This window comes from Malania oleifera, chromosome 2 (assembly GCF_029873635.1).
Source record: "Malania oleifera isolate guangnan ecotype guangnan chromosome 2, ASM2987363v1, whole genome shotgun sequence".
In the NCBI taxonomy this organism is placed as follows: Eukaryota; Viridiplantae; Streptophyta; class Magnoliopsida; order Santalales; family Ximeniaceae; genus Malania; species Malania oleifera.
This window is the reverse complement of record NC_080418.1, coordinates 93343659-93366659: the sequence shown is the minus strand read 5'-3', so window position 1 is coordinate 93366659 and position 23001 is coordinate 93343659. Positions and strand designations below refer to the sequence as shown.

The following is a 23001-nucleotide window of genomic DNA, read 5'->3' as shown; positions in this document are numbered from 1 at the left end:
ATCCAAAAGGACACTTATTCACAGAAGCAACCAAGTGGAAACATGAGGAAGATTGGAAGCCTTCATACTAGGACTACCGTAGTGAGGTTTCTTTCTATTTTTGCCACTCTGTTTTTTAGTTGATTCTTATTTGTTTAGGATTTGTACTTTGTTGCAAAATTCTTTTAACATGGTCATTGCACTCTTGATTCGGCAGCAAGTTCAGAGTGTAGATTAATTTCTTGACTAGTATCTGCTGCCTTTCTTTTTAAAAAGGAAGAAGAGGGAAAAAGAAGATAATGATCTGTTGTGCCTGGACAGTGTATTCTTGAGATCTTGAGATGGCTTCCTTGGCTGTGTCCTTGTTTTCTACAACAGGAAATGAAAGCAGTGATTGAAACAATGATATTTGTCATGTTTGTCAATGGTAGTCCTTTCAATTTCAAAATAAAAACAAAATTATTCTGTGATGATTGTCAAACAATTGTTAAATCAAGAAAATAGAGAATTAAGTTTGGTTTACTGTAAACAAAAAAATAAAAAATAAAATTTCACCATACATAAATAACCTAAATTACAACATAGCTTCATAACAGCAGAGCGAGCTCAAGAACATATAGGTACATTTGCAAAAGAATTAATAAATTTAACACACATCCTCCCATATATACAAGGTAGTGCTGGCTTTGTAATACAAAAAATGAGAAATAATTTCTCCACTATCCATGCAAGTTGTCCAAGTATCAGATTGATTATAACGGGTCATCAAGGGAAACTTTGAACTCGGGGATGTGACCTGTGTTCCTCAGGTGTGCTGTTAAAGTTTTCAGTGTATTGTATATCTCCACTGTTCTAGGCTGTGCTGTATCATCAGAGAGAAAAGCATAAATCTGATTTTGTATCTCAATCCAGCTGTATCCTGGTTGCTTTTCTGCTTCCCTGCCTTTCATTAATAACCTCATACTTTCTACTTCCTCCCATTTCCCTGCCTCTGCATACATGTTTGACAAGAGCACATAGTTTGAAGTCTTATAGGGCTCAAGTTTGAGAAGATTCCCGGCAGCAAGCTTACCAAGTTCTATATTCCGGTAAGTCCGGCAAGCGCCAAGCAATGCACCCCATATTCCTGCATTGCCCTTGATCTTCATTCCCCTTACTACTTGAAAGGCTTCTTGTAAACTTCCCGCACGGCCCAGTAAATCAACAATGCAGGCATAGTGTTCAGCCAAAGGTTCAATAGAGTACACTTCAATCATACGTTTAAACAATTTTAAACCCATATCAATTAGTCCAACATGACTGCATGCAGATAATATCCCAACAAAAGTGACCTTGTCTGGAATGACCCCTTGTGATTCCATCTCTTCAAAGAGTTTGACCGCTTGCTTTCCATGCCCATTTAGAGCATAACCAGCAATCAAAGAATTCCAAGACACAAGATCAATGTGATCTATATCTACAAATACAAGTTCAGCGCTCGGAATCTTTCCACACTTAGCATACATAGTGATCAAGGCATTGCCAACAAACAAATCATTTACATAACCACTCTTCAAAACAAGATTATGAATTTGATTCCCAACTTGCAAAGCTGCAATATTTGCACAGGCACTTAGTCCACAAGCAAATGTAGACTGATCAGGTTTCCTGCCCTCCTGCCCCATCAACATGAAGCTTTTCAGTGCATCCACAAATAACCCATTTTGTGTGAAACCTGAAATTAGGGAATTCCAAGAAACTACATTCCTCTCTCCCATATCCATGAAGATCTTAAATGCTCTATCCATTTGTCCCACTTGAGCATAACCAGCTATCATGGTATTCCATGAAATTATATCCTTCATAAGCATTTTATTAAAAAGATTGAGAGCTTCATCCATTCTTCCACATTGAGCATGGCCTGCAATCATGGTGTTCCAACAAACAATATCTCGTGTGACTGTTTGATTGAAGATTTGAGAAGCTTCATCCATTCTTTTGTTTTGTACATATCCAGCTATCATTGCCGTTTGGGCCGCAATGTTTTTGTAAGGCATTTGATTCAGTAACTCCTTTGCTTCATCAAGCTTACCAACACGAACATATCCATTAATCATTGTAGTCCATGATACAGAATTCCTATCCGTCATTTCTTTGAACAGTCTATTGGCCTCTTGAATTTGGGAGTTCTGGACATAAGCTGCAATCATTGCATTCCAAGAAACAATATTTCTGTTTGGCATTTGGTCAAAAAGTTCCCGAGCTTCAGCAATCTTTCCATTTCGTGCAAAGCCACATAACATTGTAACCCATGAAACAATATTTGGGTTCGGAATCTTCTTAAAAAGTTTCCAGGCATAATCAAAATCGCCAATCTCAACAAACCCATCTAACATCAAATTCCACGAAAAAATGTCTCTCTCCACCATTTCGTCAAAAAAATTCAATGCCAAATGCATTTCTCCATTCTTGGTGTACCCTGCAAGTATGGAATTCCATGATATGATATCTTTAACAGGCATCTCATAAAAAAGACTCCGAGCATCATCGTAGCGCCGGCTCTTTGCGTATCCTGCTATCAATGCATTCCAACAAACAGGGTCTCGCTTATCGGGGAGCAAATTGAGCAAGCCTCTCGCATTTTCAAGCAGCCCATTTCGCGTGTAGCAAGTTATCATAAGAGTCCATGAAAACAAGTCTCTCTCTGGCATTTCGTAAAAAAGTTTGGAGGCATCAGCCACCTTGTCATTGTGCAAGTACGCGGCAAGCATACTGTTCCAAGAAACCAAGTTTTTATTAGGCATTTTATCAAACAACTGTCGGGCATCATTTATTCTGCCATTCTTCGCAAATGCCGAAATCATGGAATTGTATGTTACAATGTTGCGGTGAGTCATTTGCTCAAAAATTTGGACTGCTGCCTCAATCCGACCAGATTTTCCCAACTTGGTAATCTTCAGATTCTGATTAAAAATAAGGCTACCATATTCACCAATTGATTTCAGCGTCGATGTCATGTTACCGTATTACGTAGAGGGTAGAAAACCAAACCAGCAGCGAGACTTGGCGTTCACCCAGAAGCCACCCCACTCCTCTCTCTCTCTCTCTCTACCATTCTTCATGTCGCCTCCCTCATTTTTTTTTTTTTGATCAGTTAATGGTAAATAGTATTGATGAAAATGGATTGTACTGGTCATACTGCTAAGCTCTCATTCACTGATTAAACGGGCTTTCAACTCTCTTGAATTTGAAAATTAGAAATTAAAATATTAATTTAAAATTGTTAAATTATAAAAAAATTAAAATTTTAATAGAATTTAAGTTGAGTTTTCTTTTTGAATCAAATAATAACTTTTAAAATGATTAGAATAAAATATGATGATAAAATAAAAAATAAATTTTATTATTATATTTTCAGTTTCACTTTTTATACTCCAAGGACAATCTTATTATATATATTAATTAAAAAATGAATAATAATAATTCTTTAAATTTTTTTTTTCAAATTTAAATATTTTAAAGTTATATTTTAATTTCGCATGATCATTTTACTTTAATTTGAACTAAAAATTTTGCATAAAACGAATAATTCAAAATTGTAAAGTTAATCTCCAAAATTAAAATTAAAATTAAAAATAATAAGTTTTACTTTATAATTTTTAACAAAAATAATATTTGAAAAAGAAAGGAATTTAATTAAAGATTCAAAAGGTTTCCCTATCATTGTTTTTGAAAGTGAAAATAAGAGATTTTATTATATATTTTTATACCAAAAAAGAAACATTTTGTTAGCAATTCCCAAAATTGGTCTTCAAAATTAAAACAAAAAAATTACATTTGGTTAAGGTTGATGTAGGTTACAATTTGTTAAGTAACATATTAATGATATTATCAGTATTATTAGATTTATTATTAATGCTATTATTATTAAATTGTATATTATAATTTATCTCGTGCTTTTATTATATCCAAAAATTATTAAACTACTTCTAAAAGTCTAAAGCTAAAAATGTAGTAGTCTTAGGGGTCGAATTGGCCGAACGTCAAACTGATGCACGAAAGCCGTGTCCGCATTCCGGACTTTACTTGATCAGCGAGACCTAGGGAGATGACGCTAATCCGTAGGTTTGGTACCGCACCAGGGGATCTGAAGGGCTTGTTGGTGGCTGGAATTCCTATGTAATAAAAAAAAAAAAATGCAATAGTCCTTAAAATAAAAAAAAAATCGTTATACAATTTTACTCCTCATCGTGTATTCATGTCAAATATAAATTTCACATTTGTCTAAAACCTAAATTTGAATGCTCTAAAAACCTTTTTTGACTTCACTCAACTCTTTTCAAATTAAATTCTACCTCCTCTTCTTCTAATATTTTATCTTTTCAAGGCATTACAAGTTCCTCAATATAAAAGATGATTACATGTATCTACAATCTCAAAATTTCCATTCAATTCCAACAAAAATTCTCACCAAATTTGAAAATCAAAAGGCTCCAAATAATTCATGGAATTTCAATGATAAAATTTTATGCCCATACAAGATTGAGCTTGAGCCAACCACCAAATTTTGTTCCATAGTTATGGTGTATTTTTACAATCACTTTGATTCTCAGGGAATTGGAAAAAGAAGGGAAGAATTTCTAATTGTGGTTGTTGAAATCTCTTTAATTTTCGAGAGCAAACACTTTTTTTTGGCAACCATCTGTACTTAACGAAGGCTTAGTTATGCAATACCAATGCAACACAAAATTTTAATTAATTGTAATGGAGAAGGTGAAGAATCAAAGATTCAGGTCCTATCAATTTGCATCAATGAAGAGAAGATAATTAGGATAAAGAGGCTATCAAAAGATTTTGATCAAAAGGATATTTTAGATTTAATATTTGTTATTTTACAAAAACTATAAGGTCTATTAAATTTTTTGATTTACTTTAATATGTAGTCAAATATTTTCTATTTTCCTTTATGCTTACAATTGAAACTTTTGACAATTTTGTTTTCTTTGTAGTTATGTTGTGCAACAAACGTGGAACGATTGTGCAGCAATTACGATGAATTATACAAAAAACACACAATAAGGAAAACAAGAAAACACACACGCACACAAGAATTTAATGGGGTTTGGTAGAATGCCAACATCCACTGGAGCAAGCGACAACTGAAATTTATTATCCTAAAAAACAAGGTTACATCATTGTATTTATACTAACCCTAGATGTACAGGGGTATTAGAGAATCCCTCAAATACCCTTGTATCAATTCGCAAAAGATTTGCTACCGCATCCTCAACCTATTGATCTTTCTAGTTTAAATTTCAAAAACAATGCCGAACAAAACCGTCGACGGTTTTCTTCCTAATTCGCTTCTGCCTGAAACCGTCGATGTACTATGTAAACCATCTACGGTTTTTCTTCAGACCATCTCCTTGTTTTCTTCATCCTACTTTTTCTGTACATGTACTCCACTCGATATGATCCACAAACTACAATATCTACCTTGGCGAATATTCACCCCTTAGGAGAAAATAAAATATAACCTGGAGCTCCACCTAGGATAATAGGTTGGGATGCCTCCCATCTAGCAACTAGAGACGTTAATCAAGTCCAAGCAGTGCTTGAACTTGTTTGTGGTAACAAGGTTTGTCAACATGTTTGTTGCATTCTTAGAAGTGTGAACTTTCTCAAGCAATAGTTCACCAGAAGAAACCAATTCTCTCATCCTGTGAAACCTCACATCTATGTGTTTTGTCCTCGGATGATACACCTATTTCTTTGTCAAATAAATGACACTTTGACTATCACAATACAACTGAACTCCACCTTACTGAATACCTAACTCCTTGACCAAACCTATAAGCCGCAAAAATTCCTTGGCAATCTCAACCACTGCCATATACTCTGACTTAGTAGTAAATAGTGCAACTAGAGACTAAACCATAGACCTCCAATAAATAGGTTCCCCCCCCCCCCCCCACAAGAGTGAATACATACCTTGTGGTAGACCACCTGTCATCCAAGTCCCTTACTATTGGAATTGGTGTGATTCCAAGGGGGGGGGGGGGGAGGGGGGTGAATTGGGTTTTAAAACATTTTTCTCTAATTTAAACAATTACGTTGATTCACCACATATCATATCTCATACAATGTATACGCATGTATGTAAAATAAATTTAACAGTGAAAGCAAACATACACGTGTGCAGTATCTTATTTAAATCAAATGTGTGTATGCAAATAATTTTGACATTAAATAAACATTTATACTCATGTTGAAATTAAGGTGCAGGAATTTAAATAAGATAGAGAGAGCGACACCAAATTTGTTATCAAGGTTCAGCCAAACCAGCCTACGTCCCCGCTTTGGGCATACCCCCTCAAGGATTCCACTATACCTGCTCACTTAACAGGGCGGAGCAAAAACTTTTTACATCCTCTTCTTATAAGGCGAGGAAAGCCCCAGTTCAATTTTCGAGTTGAACCGAACCAGTCTCACTTATGGGGTTGAGACTCCCCAGTTCAATTTCGGGCTGAACCCAACCATGACGCCTTACCAAGATGGCTCACCTAGCTTTCCTAATAGGGTCTAAGCCAGTCCAGGACTTTCCTAACCGGGTCTAAGTCTATACGGGACTCTTCACAGGGCGAGTCTCCCTCTTCAGGCCACGCCTGGAATACAAATATATTTAATAGAATTTGCGTACAAACAAATGCTTCTAAACTAAGCAGGGATGTACAACATTAAAATCTAATATGCATTCTCATATGATTTTGAAATGAAGTTCATGTAGAGTATGAGTCTTCTCTCAAAATATTTTTCAAGTAAAACTTGAGAGTTTGGAAAATGGTTTTCTTTTCTAAAATGATTGACCTTTTAAAATTCAAATCATAAAGGTTACCAAGAAAAAATGAATATATGCTTTAGCCTTTTTTTCTCAAGAAGCTTTTCAAGCCAATATATATTAATGAATATATGCTCAAAGCTCTTAAATAATCCAAAGAGTTTCTCTAAAAATATACTTCAAGATAAGTAGGAGAAACTAGGATTTTGCTATCAAAATGATTGACCTTTATAAAATAAAAGGAGAAGCCTCTCAAGCAAGTATATATTAAAATGATATATGCTCAAGGCTCCCTCTTGTATAACCCAAAGAAATTCTCCAACAAATGTATTTCAAGATAAGAATAGGAGAATATTAGAGTTTTCTTCAAAATGATTGACCTTAGTAAAATTAATCCCAAGAAGGCATTTAAGCAAAATATATGAGTAAGAATATTAGCCCAAGCCTTCAAGACATTATTCACAAGAAATTTCTCCAAAAAGTATTTTTCCAAATAAAAGAATATGGGAGAAATTTAATCTTTGAAAACATGAAAAATAGAAAGGACTTCAAGCAATATACATATAGAGAATGTTATATGCTCAAGCCTCTTCAAATATAACCCAAAAAATATTTTTCCCAAAAATGGTTTTCAAAAGAAGATAATATGAGACATTTTAATCTTTTTGAAAATATATCACAAATAAAAGAAGAAGGCCATCAAGCAATATATATGTATATGATATATGCTCAAGCCTCTTCACATAAAACCCTCAAGAATATTTTCTCCCAAAATGATTTTCAAATAAAAGAAGAGTAGGAGAAAAATGAGAATTTAAAGAACAAATGGGGTATAGAAGTGTGGGAGAATCAAATAATGATAAACTAAATTAACAAAGAGATTCTCCAACAATTTTCAAGTGTTTTGGGGTTGTATTTATAGGCAAAAACCCCTTATGACCGTTATATAGCCGTTGAGACTTTAAAATATTTTTTTATTTTGAAAACTAGCTATTTTTCGGCCGTTGCGACACTTTCCCAAGAAGGTCGGTCGACCAAGCTCAAGGTGCGGTCGACCCAGGCTAGAAATCCGCGAGTTTTGGTCGACCGTAGTGAAGGTTTGGTTGACCGGCCTCGACTTTTCTGCACGGATACTATTTAGTGTTTTGGCCATAACTTTTTCTATATAACTCCAAATTAGATGTTCTTGATATCAATAGAAAGGTAAGAGAAAATATCACAACTTTCATGTTGACACATTTTAAGATAATGAGTTTTGGTTTGAGAAAAATGCCCATCAATGAGACGGAAGAAACATGAAGGGAGTTTTTCTGTTACAGACACGTTTCAGTGTTTTAGCTATAACTTTTTCTGTGTAACTCCAATTTGGACTTTATTGGTATCAAACGAAATCTATGGGAAAATGTCACAATTTTCATGTTGAACATAGTTTGAGATGTGATCGAATTGAGTGAGAAAATTGCTCATTTCTAACATTTGGTCGACTGGCCGGTTGACCGACCCCTTTGAAAAATTTAGTTTTTGCCTTCTTTTAACTTTAAAACCATTTAAAAACCTTTGTATAAGTTAGACATTTTATGAAAAGAGTTTTTCATGTTATTTGGACATCCTATGGTCAATCTAAGGTCAAGTAGAGTTTCAATTTTAAATCATGTAAGATGCATGCACATTCAACCCTAATTACTATTACAACCCAGAAAATAGATAAAGTCTTCGTGTCTTATGCTCCTTAATGCTCTGTGGAATACGCCAATTGGTGTTTTTCTTAGGTCTCTTTACGACTTCCATTTTGCATTCATCACTTGTACTTACAGAAATATAAACCTGTTCACACTCAGTTGCACAAGTGGGATACTATGGTTTGTCATTATCAAAATAGGGTTTGGACTCAAAAAGTCAACACCTACATAGTCCGCATCTACATATCCCACACTAAAGGATCACCCTGTTGTTTGTCAAACATAATGTCATAGTCTGTAGTACCCCTTAAGTATATGAAAATCGACTTGACTTCATCCTAATGATGTCGTCCTATATTTGAAAGAAACTTGCTCACCACACTGATAGCTTGTGCCAAATCCAGTCTTGTACGTACTATAGCATACATCAAGAACCCCAGCATATGAGACCTTTAACATGTCTTGAACTTCATCATCTTTCTTTGGGCACTGGGCGATATACAATCTAAAATGATTTGCCAAAGGTGTACTCACTAGTTTTTCATTATCCGTGTTGAACCTCTCCAACACCCTCTCAACATAGCTACGTTGAGATAATCATAATCTCTTGGAAGCTCTGTCCCTACGAATCTCCATCCCAAGAATCTTTTTGGCTACACCCAAATCCTTTATGTCAAATTCTTTGCTTAACAAAGTTTTGAACATGCTAACCTCATTTATACTCTTCGCAGCAATCAACATATCATCCGCATAAAGCAACAGAAAAATAAATGAATAATCATCAAGGCTCCTCACATAAACACAATAATCATACTCACATCTCCTATAGCCAATCCAGATCATGTAGGAGTCAAATATCTTGTACCACTGCCTCAGAGACTGATTCAGCCCATAAAGTGATTTCCTCATTTTACAGACCAAGTGTTTCTGTCCGAACTGATTGAACTCTTCTAGTTGTACCATGTAAATCAGCTCCTCCAAATAAGCATGAAGAATTGATGTATTTACATCCATCTGCTCCAAATGCATATCAAAATGGGCTACCAAATCCAACACTGCCTTCATGGAAGTGTGTCTGACCATAGGGGAGAAGATCTCATGATAGTTAACCCCTTTCCTCTTTGAGTAACCCTTTGCAACTAGAGAAGCCTTTATTTTTATTTTTTATAATTATTAATATTCTAATATTTCTTCTTTCTTCTTATACACCTATTTGCATCCTATTGCTTTCTTTCCCTCTGGAAGCTTCACCAACTCCTATGTCTGGTTCTTATGTAGAGACTCCATATCCTTTACTATAGCACCCATCCATCTACTCTTCTCTTGAAAGGTAGCAAGATCCCCGCTCCTAGTAGTGAGTGCTTAAGAAACCAAATCATCAAAACCATACGTTGTGGGTGGCTTGATAGTGCTTTTGGGTCTGTCTATGGCTATATTGTGATGTTGTTGATCTTCTGATTTAGAACTCCCTATATTCTGAACACTGTCTTCTTAACCTTGAGTCCTTAGCTCCACTTGCACCACATGCTCATTGCTGCTGCAATCTTCTGGCACCTGTTTCTCTTCTTCCTAAATACGCCGCAACATGACTTTTTCATCAAAACCATATCTCTACTGATCACCACCTTTGTTGACCTTATAGGTTATATCCCGTTTTGATTATGACAAATACTTTGGTATTTAATGTATGGTGAGTTTATGTGTAGGATCAATTAGAAGTATCATATGGTGCACGCACATAGACTTGAAGAAGATAAAGACCCAGAACATTCATTTGTTGTAATTTAATTAAGGTTAATTTGGGCCTGTAACATTTAAGTAGGAAAGGTTTGTAATTAATGCATTGCATGCATGATAGGATAGATAAGCACAAAGACTTTAGATTGACCATAAGTCCAAATATATTGCATGAAAAAGCCCCCACATATCTTAGAAATAATTATCATGAGAATAGGGGTGATTTCAAAAGAAAAATAGGACCTAAAATTGAAAATTTATATAATCGGTTGACCGAACCAAAATACACTAAGACCCTCAGTCGACCAAACCTCTCCAGGGTAAAAAAGTTGACCAGTTGGTTGACAATTTCTAAAATGAACTGTAACACCCTGATCGACCGAACTGACACGTGGAGAAATCCCAATGCCCTAGTTGACCGAACTTGAAGAAGAAAAATGGCCTAGTTGACCAAACATCCCAATTCAGACAACCGAACTTGGTCCGGTCGACCAAACCTCTGAGGATCTGAAATCTCCTCAAGTCTGGTCGACCAACTCTTCAGTTCAAAATCACTATGGTCGACCGAACTGAGCAACCTAGTCAACCGAACCTTAAAAATGGTCGATCGAACCTCTCGGGTTGTTAAAATTTTACCGAGGTTAAAACGTGATTATTTTTATTAACCATAAATTTTTCCAAAATTCCCTCTATGTGCCCAACGGTTCAAATTTTTGAAACTCTATATATATCCCTTCATTTGTGCATATTAGAGTGTGATTAGCAAATAAGATTAACAAAAATCCTTTAATTTTTTTAACAAAAATCCTCTAATTTTTTTTTATACTCCCATTTGCCATACTACATATTTTCCAAGCCAAAATTTTTATACTCTCTTTCATTTGTCTTTGCGAAACCATCTTTGATAAAGAAAGCGTTTATTGTATTATCTTCATTTGCATTATTGTTGCAACTTGAAGAGTGAATATATTTGTGTACTTCATACATTATTTTTAAAAGCTAGCATACTCTCTAATGTATTATTGTTGAAATTAATTTTTAGAGTGTTAGCTTGAGTTGATCTGTAACAACCTCAAAAATTAAATCATTTTTTTTTTAAATAAACACATATGAACTACTCTGATATCCCTACTATGAGATCTCAAGCCACAGAAGGGCACTGGGGTATTCCTGTATACAATAAACATACCTATGCAATGGAAAACATAAATCATACAACCATATCTACACATACAATACCAGAATTCAATATTTCCAAACCATAGTTATATTTTACATCTCTCTCCAATTCCATCTACCCCAAAATACAACACTTTGTACAAAACTTACCCTATAAATAGGGCAACCAAGTAATCACTCTATCTGCGAGCCTGATCTGCTCGCCTAACTTGCTCACTTGAAAAATGTTAAAGTAATGGGGTGAGACGACGCTCAGTAAGTGGAAATATGCTATTACTAGTGTGTAGTGACTAAGTTGCATACTATTTTAATAACATCTGAACTATATAAAATGATAAATCTGTAAACATATCTTACATTTTTCGCAATTTAAAATATAATTGTATCATCTGGAGTTTCTACTTTTCATATTGCTAATATCGTACTATATTTATCAAATGCTATAAAATTGTATACATATATATAATTGTGCTTTTTTCCTAGAACTTTGTATGTCATGATTTGACCCCTTATGACAGGGTTGTGCGGCTTGTAGGCAGGACTTAACGCTGGTTGGCCCTCCAGGCAAATCACTATACTCTACACTACCTCAACCCGGCCAAACTACATCCACTCCTAGGCGCGGAACTGGACTGGTACCTTGTCAAACCGGCCCCCTCAACCCAGCCAACTGGGGAGCTACATCCACTCTGAGCACGATTTGATGGTACCCACACACTATCTGAGATATGTAGTTGCACTCTATCTATATTAGCAACGATACCGTGCTCTGTAATCTGTTTCTGTCTGTAATATTTTCACAGGGATTTGATACCATATATATATATTACTATAATCTTTCTACTGTTTTCATCATGTTTCCAAAACAACCATAACACTATATTTCTGTATTGTAAATGCTGTAATATCTGTATAATATAACTATAGCATCTGGATGCTATATCTGTATATCTGACTATAAAATATGTCTCTATAATCTGAGTGTTATGGTATTAGGAAACATGGTACTCTGTAAATACTGTAATATACTGATCTGAATAAATACTGTAATATACTGATTTGGTAAATATCTGTGTATATCAATCTATATCTGTATATACTGTATAACATGATATGCCGGAGAAAGCTGTATAAGTTCTATATCAAATAAATATCTACTCAGGCCACATAAACATTAAAAACTCTTATTCTGTAATAACTGGATATTGAACTGGTATATATATATAATTCTCTGATAACATTGTTAAAACTCCTAGCATAGCATATTTCTCGTACCTAGTTTCTGAAAAGCCCCTACTGTACGGTGGCCCTACACCCACAAGGTTCTCCACTCAACACCCTGAAATCACATCTTCCAGAACAAAATATCATTATTTCTTCGTATACTACATTTCTTATAACTATGGGAAAGACAAATATTGAATAAAATGTCTTACCCTAAAATTGGGATGGAATTCAAACCACTTCCACCAACAATCCACTCCAATAGATTTGCGAAGAACTTCCTCAGGAGCGTCATGGTGGCCTCTGATCGTCGATCTGGTGAGAAACGGGGTCAGAATCGAAGAGACAAGGGGAGAGGAATGTTTAGAGCGAGAAAGGGAGTGTTCGTGCGCCAAATTCTGCATAAAAATATGGGTTTTAGCTATTTATAGTCCCGGATTCATCGACGAGACACGTCATCTCATTGATGAATCCTTGAAGAAAGTTCATCGATGAACATGAACCCCTCGTCAACAAATTTCAGACGGCTAAAAACCCCCTCTCGGTATCTTCTCATCGACTAGACGTGTCCTCATCAACGAGGCCCTCATATTTCCTCATCGACGAATTCCCTGTGTTCGTCGACGAGACCTTGTTTAATTCTCTAGGTTATTACATGATCCCAGGTTATTTCATTTATAAAGATTATCTTGGGATAACTCTTTTCACCTTAAGAATCTTTGCATCTTTGTTACAAGATTCAAAGGCTAGCGTTTGTGCTTATTGCAATTTTTTTTTTTAAGAAGCTAATCTTCTCTATCTTCTAAGATCATTGCTGAAAATATTTTTGTGGAGATAAAGATAGTTGAAGTATAAATCTTTGAAATATGTTTTATTGACTTCCATTTGTTTAATTCAAATATTTATCTTTACACTATCTCTCATATTACTTGATTGATATATTCTTTTGAGCGATTAAGTCCATAGATCCTAATCTCTATTGTGCTTAATATTGAAAATATCTTTGTTGAGATTTTTTATTAGGATGTTAGAAGGTCCTTTGATCATTTGTTGATTATAATATCTTGAATCAAAGGTACTACTCTCACATATGTTTATCAATATACACATTGTTGAGAGTTAATACATTGGTTAACATAATCTCACTTGAACTTAATATCCTATCATACGTGAGTGCATTAATTGATTGTGCTTACTGATACACATATGCTTAGTGTAAGAAGCTTATTTGTTTGTACAAAAAAATAACATCTGTTGTATTCCAGGCATAGGCCTAAAGAGGGAGACTTGCCCTGTGAAAAGTCCCAGTTGGTTTAGACTCGGTTAGGAAAGTTAGGTACACCATCCCGTTAAGGTTTTGTATTAGGTGCCGCTCCACCCATTAAGTGAGCCTTAGTAGAATCCTCTTACTTGTGAGCTTCAGGAGGGGACATAGGCAGTATTGGCCAAACCCCGATAACATTTCTTGTGCCTTCTTTTAATTTTTGCAATTTAAATTTCAGCACTTGAATGTTTGCGTTTAATTCTTGATTAAGTTTATGATTGTATAGAAAGACCCTAGGCTTGTTTAAACTGCTGTTGAAATTTGAATTTACCTAGAAATAATTTTTAAAATACCCAATTCACCCCCTCTCTTAGGAATACACCAATTCCAAAAACCTTGTTTTCCTTTGGATCTCAAAGCTTGCCTTTCACCCCTTTCTGATACCCTAGAAAGATATAATGTCTAGACTTTGCATCGAGCTTCAATGTCTCCTCATTAGAAACATGCATGTAGGCTGGACATCCAAACACCCTCAAACTAGAGTAGTCCATTGCATTGCCGATCCACACCTTCTCTGCTACTTTCCCATCTAGTGCTGCCCTGGGTAACTTGTTAATCAAGAAACATGCCATATTCACTGCCTATGTCCAGAAGTTCTTTGAAAGCCTTGCATCCAACTTGAGACAATAAGCTCTTTAAATTATTGCTATGTTCATCCTTTCCACTACACCATTCTATTGTGGTGTGTGGCGTACTGTGAAGTGTCTCTTAATCCCATGCTGCTCAAACAACTCCATGAAATTTAAATCCATGTACTTAGTACCATTGTCAGACCTTAGGCATTTGATCTTCCTCCCTGTTTGATTTTCCACAACTTGAACTTGGCTAATGTTTCTAACTTGTGCCGCATGAAGTACACCCAGGCCTTTCGTGAGTAGTCATTAATAAAAGTCATGAAATAATTATGTTCTACCCACGATGTCACCTTTACTGCTCCCTAAACATCTATATGAACATAGTTAAGAATTTCCTCCATATTATGTGTGGCTATCTTGAATTACACCCAATTATGTTTCCTAAGAGCACAATACTTGCACAAATTTTTCTTGCATATGTTGACACTCTTCAATAGATTTCTCTTATGAAGCTTCATTATCCCACGCTCACCCACATGGCCTAACAGATATGCCAAAAGATTGTACTATCTAGTAGTGTATAGATATTTCCTGCTAATTTTTGCCCCTTCATCACGGTTAAGACACCTTTACTCACCTTCATTACTCCATTTGCAGACTCGTAATTAAACCCATTCCAATCTAAAGTATCCAATGAAATTAGATTCTTCCTTAAATCAAATATATGTCTAACATTACACAACATTCTAACAACACCATCAAACATTTTAATTCTGATATTCCCTATTCCAACAATTTTGCATGATACATCATTACCCATTAGAATAGATGTAATGACCTGGTATTTATTCAACATTTTTTTTTCTTATCTGTAAATCATAATATCTTCTTTTTGAAATACTACTGGTAACATCCCAAGCCCAAAGGAGCACTGGGGAATACTTTGTACATCATACAACACTAGGCAGCGGTAAACAAACTGGAAACTACTATATATAATACAACACCAGAAAACTATAGAACTCTGCAATATATTTACAATGCAAAATACCCAATGACGTCTCTATGATCTAAGAACTATCACAAAACATTGTTATCTAAAAAAAACCTACCCTTCCCAAAAGGGTAGCTCAAGTTAACCTCTACCCGCGAGCCTGATCTGCTCTCCTAACTGGATCTCCTGAAAAATGGTAAGTCACTAGGATGAGACAACATTTAGTAAGTGGAAATATGCTATTACTAGTGTGTGGCTGCTGAGTTAAATAGTTAAAATACCGAAATAATACTTTAATATGAGAAAACTGATAAATTGTACAAAATATATCTATTAGATCATGTAATCTTTAAAATATGACTGTGAATCTGAATTTGCTATCTGAAGGTACTGCTAGTATAATAATATAAATTGCTTATGTATGATATATCTATACATAGGAACTTCTTCTATACCTTGGGATCTGTATATCATGATATATCCCCTCATGATAGGGTTGTGCGGCTCGTAGGCTGGACTTACTCTGGTCGGCCCTCTAGGTAAGTCAATCTCTATCATCTACCAATCTGTAATGATCTATGTAGATCTTAGCCCACTGCAATCACTCCAGGCTATCTCAAACCTCTGTCATCGTCTAACCGGCTACCTCAACCCAGCATGCTGGGGAGACTGCAAATCTCTCCAAGCATGGCTAGACGGAATCCACATGCTATCTGAGTCATGTGGTTGCACGTGTCTGAAACCAGCAATAGTACCATGCTCTGCTGTAATTATATATGTCTATAATTTCCACAGGGATTTGATATCGTGTAATACTATGTACATAAATAAATATATACTCATCTTGCTGCTTTTAACATGATTTCAAAAACAACCATAACACTATATTTCTGAGCTGTATTATCTGAGATATCTGACTGAAATATATATATATATATTTCAGTCAGATATCTCAGATATATCTCAGATAATACAGCTCAGAAATATAGTGTTATGGTTGTTTTTGAAATCATGTTAAAAGCAGCAAGATGAGTATATATTTATTTATGTACATAGTATTACACGATATCAAATCTGAGCTGTATTATCTGAGATATATCTGAGATATCTGACTGAAATATATATATATATATATATATATAATCTATCTGTATCATCTATGCTTTTTGTCTGTACTATCTATAATATCTGTATAAAATATCTATATATAATATCTGTATACTCTGTATATAATATTTGTATACTCTGTATATAATATTTGTATACTCTATATATAATATATGTGTGTTCTGTATATAATATCTATATGCTCTGTATATCTGCTGTAGCATCTTGATGATATCATTGTATAATCTGTCTAAATAAACTGTTTGAGTATTATGGTTTAGAAATCATGTTTTCTGAGAAATACTATAAGTCTCATTCATTTCTAATATTATGAAATATCTGAATATTTGTAATACTGAAAAATCTACATATTATACTGTAATAAACTCATGCCACACATTTGAATAAACGTAGTCTCATACTCAATTTCTGTAATTGTGCTATAAAAATAATATTCATAATTTTTTGAAAAATAATATGATATACATGCTTGTAAATACACTTTCTTAATCTTCTGTATACATATTAAAAATTGCTAGCATAGCATATTTCCCTTACCTTAACTCTGAAAAGCCCCTATAAAATTCTAACTCTATACCCGTAGGGTTCCTAGCTCAACATCCTGAAAACAATATCCCCCATAACAAAACATTAGTATTTTCTTACCTACAACATTTCTTATAACTACAAGGAAGGCATAATCTGAATAAAATACCTTAGCCTGGGTTTGGGATGAATTTCAAACCAACTTTCCCCATGATCTACTCCGGCAGACTTGTAGAGAACTTCGCCAGGAGCGTCATGGTAGCCTTAGATCTTCAATCCAGCGAGAAATGGGGCCAGGATCAAAGAGAGAAGGGGAGGGGGTCATAGGAGAGAGAGAGAGAGAGAGAGAGAGAGAGAGAGAGAGAGAGAGAGAGAGAGAGAGAGAGAGAGAGAGAGAGAAGGGTTTCTGCGCTGAAATTTGATTAAAAATCTGAGTTTCATCTATTTATAGGGCTGGATTTGTCGACGAGACACGTCACCTCGTCGACGAGTCTTGTAGAAATTTCGTCGATGAACCTATACCCTTGTCAACAAGTTTCAGTCTGTTTTAAACCCTTTCTTGGTATCTTCTCGTCGATGAAACCTGTCCTCATCAACGAGTTCCTCTTATATCCTCGTCGACGAATCCCCTGTGTTCGTCGACGAGATGCTGAAAAATTCTTTGGGTTATTACATTCTCCCCTTCTTATAAAATTTTGTCCTCGAAATTTACTATCTGTAATATCTTCTGTCATCTCGTAAAAGCAAATGGTCTACTTATTTTATTACTTACCCTTACTTATGGTGGAGGAATACCGTGGTTACATACTAGGTTTTGAGAGATTACACATAAAACTAAAAACTATCTATTAACTAAATCCATACATGTACCTACAAAAGAAACTTATTTAACTATTATACTTTACCTGATTACCTCTATACCTCTTGGAACAACTACGGGTATCTCTGTCTGATCTGCTCCTTGGGTTACCAAGAAGCTTCCTCTATAGTGTGATTCTTCCACAAAACTTTCACTAGCTAAATTTCTTTTGTACGTAATTCTTGTGTCTTTCTGTCTAGAATTCGTATTGGTACTTCTTCATAAGCTAATGAATCCTTAAGCTCTATCTCTGCATAGCTAATAATGTGGGACGGGTCTGTGACGTATTTCCTCAACATAGCAACATGAAACACGTTGTGTATTTTGGATAATGCTGGCGACAAGGCTAGCCTGTAGGCAACTACCCCTATTCTTTCTAGTATCTCAAAAGGGCCAATATACCTAGGGCTCAACATATCCTTCTTCCCACATCTCATAATTCCTCTCATAGGAGCTACTTTCAAGAATACCCGATCTCCCACTTCAAACTCTAAGTCTTGGCGATGAGTGTCTGCATAACTTTTCTGCCGACTCTGTGACGTACTGATTCTTTCTTTAATTAGTCGGACCTTATCACAAACCTGCTATACGATCTTTGGACCCAAAACTCGCCTCTCACCTACCTTATCCCAGAAGATAGGAGAACGACATCTTCTACCGTACAGTGCCTCGTATGGAGCCATGCCAATACTAGGCTAGTAGTTGTTATTATGGGCAAATTCAACTAGTGGTAAAAACTGAGTCCAGCTACCCCCAAAATCTAGCACGCATGCACGAAGCATATCTTCTAAGGTCTGAATTGTCCTCTTAGTCTGACCATCTATCTGAAGATGGAAAGTAGTGCTAAATGCTAACTGTGTACCTATAGCCTCTTCAAAACTTTTCCAAAATCGCGAAGTAAACCGAGGATCCTGGTTTGAAACTATGGATATTGGTATACCATGGACGCGAACTATCTCTTGAACATATATCTCTGCTAGTATGTCTATGGAATAGCCAAATTTAATAGGGATAAAATGGACAGTCTTCGTCAAATGATCTACAACTACCCAAATTGCATTTAATCCCTGCAGCACTGGTGGTAACCCCGTAACGAAATCCATAGAAACGTGGTCCCACTTCGACTCTGGAATAAACAACGGCTGCAACTGTCCTGCTGGTCTTTGGTGCTCAGCCTTAACCTGCTGGCACGTCAAGCACTACTGTACAAATTTGGGAATTTCTCTTTTCATCCCACTCCACCAAAAGTACTCTTGCAGATCCCACTACATTTTAGTACTACCCAGATGAACAGTGTATAGGGATCTGTGAGCTTCCTCCAATACAGTTCGTTTGATCTCAGTATCTGCAGGAACATAAAGCCTGGTACGAAACCGTAGGGCTCCGTCATCTAATATGCTAAACTCCTCTCCCTAACCATCCATCACTTTAGCCATAATCTCTGCCAACTCTACATCATCACCCTGAGCTGCTTTAATTTTCTCATATAGGGTAGGTTTTATAACTAGGTTGGCAAAAAAATCTTGTGAACTATCATTTACCAACTCTATACTGAGTCTCCCCAAATCCATCAGGATCGGGTGCTAAATCTCTATGGCTGCTAGTATTGGTTCTACTGACTTCCTGCTTAGAGCATCTGTCACTACATTCGCTTTCCCTAGGTGGTAACTAATAATACAGTCATAATATTTGATAAGTTCTAACCACCTTCTTTGCCTCATGTTCAATTCTCTTTAGGTGAAGAAATATTTCAAACTTTTGTGATCCGTGAAGATTTCGCATTTTCCACCATATGGATAATGCCTCCAGATTTTAAGAGAGTACACCATTGTAACTAACTCCAAATCATGCATAGGGTAATTCTTCTCATATTCTTTAAGCTGTCTAGAAGCATATGCAATGACTCTGCTATGCTGCATCAATACGCACCCAAGCCCCTTCAGGGACGCATTACTGTATATTACAAACCCATCCTCTCCAGATGGAATAGCCAATACTGGGGCTGTAACCAACCTATGCTTCAACTCTTGGAAACTTTGCTCACAGTCATCAGTCCATTCAAACCTTACATTTTTCCTCGTAAGTCACGTTAACAGACTTGACAAGCTGGAGAAACCATTCATAAAGTGTCGATAATAGCTTGCTAAACCCAGAAAACTACTAACCTCTTGAACATTTCCTGGCCTCATCCAATTTACCACTACCTTTATCTTACTCGGATCGATAGATACACCTGCCTCAGAGATCATGTGGCCAAGAAAAAAAACCTATTTCAGCCAGAATTCATATTTCTTGAACTTTGCATATAACTTTCTCTTTCTCAATGTCTGCAATACCAGCCTTAAATGATGCTCGTGCTCCTCAAAGCTCCCCGAGTAGACCGGTATATCATCAATAAATACAACTACGAACTAGTCTAAATACTGATGGAACACTCGGTTCATTAAATCCATAAATACCGCTGGTGCGTTAGTCAACCCAAATGGCATCACCAAGAACTCGTAATGGCCATATCTCATACGAAACACCATTTTTGAGACATCCTCTGCCCTCACTTTCTCCTGATGATAACCCGACCGCAGGTCGATTTTAGAATAAACCTAGGTCCCCTGGAGCTGATCAAACAAATCGTCGATCCTTGGAAGAGGATATTTGTTCTTAACTGTTAGTTTATTTATCTCCCTATAATCGAGACACATCCTCATGGTCCCATCTTTCTTTTTCACAAAAAAAACTGGTGCTCCCCAGGGCGACACACTGGGCCTGATGAATTCTTTATCCAGTAATTCTTGCAATTGATCCTTCAGTTCCTTTAACTCAGTTGGGGCCATCCGATAAGGAGCTTTAGATATTGGCGCTGACCTCGGTAGAAGATCCACTATAAACTCAACTTCATGGTCTGATGGCAAACCAGGTAATTCTTCTGGGAATACGTCTGAGAATTCTCTAACTACATGGACATCAACTTGTTTTAATTCTTCTTTCGGCAATTCCTTACTGTAAGCAACAAATCCCTAGCAACCTTCTTGGATCAATTTCCTTACTTGAACAGTTGACGCAAGTTGTGGCGAAGAACATACCCACGAATCAAGGAATCTATATTCTGGCCCGCCTGGAGGTCTAAAAATCACTTCTTTCGAATGGTAGTCAATACTAGCATGATTATCTGCCAACCAATCCATACCTAAAATGATGTCAAACCCCTGCATATCTAATATCACCAAATCAACTAGCAATATCTTTCCCTGAATAGTTAATGGAAATCTCCTAAGTACCCTTCTACATCTCACCACTGACCCATTCGGCGTAGCTACAGCTAACCCAATATATAATAATTATGCCTCATACCCCATTAATTTAGCATATACCGCAGAAACAAAAGGGTGGGTGACACCTGTATCAAATAAAACAATAGCTATAAATGAGAAAGCAGTAAGGGTACCTGTAACTACGTCTCTAGCTGCATCAGCGTCAACGCGTACACTCTCGTCGGTGCCGTATTTTTATGCTGTCCTCCACGAGGTGCCTGATAACCACCTTGGTATGGTCTGGGAGCTAGTGCCTGAGCTGTCAATCCCTGACACGACCAAGATCTGTGCTCGGGTCTCCCACATCGATAGTAGACGTCCTCACCCATCCTGCATTCACTTGGATGTCTACGGCCACATCTAGGACAGAAAGGAGCAGCCCGTCCACCATGAAAACTACCACGTCCCATCATCTGTCTCCGACCACCTCCATAGCGATCTCCTCTCCATTGCCCTCAGCTTGAGCTCGCCTGTAAATCTTGAGGCACAGACCTCTTCCTTTGACCTTGAGTTGCAGCGCTCCTCTATATACCACTATCAATAACAGTAGCTCTATCCACCACCTCGGCAAACGTCTGAGCTCGAAAGCCAATAACTTGCTCAAATAAACTCTACTTCAATCCCTCTTCAAGCTTCCTGGCCTTTTTTTCTTCGTCTGGTGCTAAATTTGGGGTGAAACGGTATAATTCAAGAAATTGTGCAGCATACTGTGTCACCGTCATCAACCCCTGAGACAAATGCAGGAACCTTGTTGCCTTTGGCTCCGAACGACAGCAGGGAAATATCGCTCGAAGAATAATTCCTTGAACTGACTCCATGACACTAGCACTGGATCCGGCCTCTGCTCCTCAATCATACGCGCTGATCTCCACCAGCACTTTGCCTCTCCTATCAGTTTAAATGACGCAAATGCCACTTTCTGCTCGTCTGTACAAGCTAGTACTGCTAGAATCTCCTTAACATCCTAAACCCAGTTTTCAGCTACAATCGGGTCAGGTTGCCTAACAAAGGATGGAGGCTTCATCCACGTGAACTGCTCGATCGTGCAGCCACACTCTCCTCCACTCTTTGCCATCTCATCCATCACCTGCCGGGTGACGCTGCGCAATACGACATCTGTATCATATCATCTGTCTGAAATACTACTGGTAACATCCTAGGTCCAAAGGAACACTGAGGAATACTCTGTACATCATACAACACTAGGCAGCGGTAAACAAACTAGAAACTGCTATATATAATACAACACTAGAAAACTATAGAACTCTGAAATATATTTACAATGCAAAATACCCAGTGACATCTCTATGATCTAAGAACTATCCCAAAACATTGTTATCCCAAAAATACCTACCCTTCCCCTAAGGGCAGCTCAAGTCAACCTCTACCCGCAAGCTTGATCTGCTTGCCTAACTGGATCTCTTAAAAAATGGTAAGTCACTGGGATGAGACAACACTCAGTAAGTGGAAATATGCTATTACTAGTGTGTGGCGGTTGAGTTAAATAGTTAAAATACTGAAATAATACTGTAATCTGAGAAAACTAATAAACTATACAAAATATATCTATCTAGCACGTAATCTTTAAAATATGACTGTGAATTTGAATTTTCTATTTGAAGGTACTGCTAGTATAATAATATAAATTGCTGTTGTGTGATATATCTATACAT

At 36.5% G+C, this 23001-nt stretch overlaps 1 protein-coding gene across 1 annotated transcript; it reads right to left on the bottom strand.

Annotated features, from left to right (window-relative positions):
* Nucleotides 1-518: 518 nt before the first annotated feature.
* Nucleotides 519-3147, bottom strand: LOC131149871 (pentatricopeptide repeat-containing protein At4g02750-like). Its single transcript, XM_058100658.1, has one exon. It carries the CDS (start codon nt 2973-2975, stop codon nt 732-734), a length of 2244 nt encoding a protein of 747 aa, XP_057956641.1. The 5' UTR covers nt 2976-3147; the 3' UTR covers nt 519-731.
* Between the last annotated feature and the right edge of the window lie 19854 nt (nt 3148-23001).

Coding starts and splice junctions, on each gene's coding strand:
- LOC131149871 (XM_058100658.1), bottom strand. CDS start 2,975: ATGACATCGACGCTGAAATCAATTGGTGAATATGGTAGCCTTATTTTT.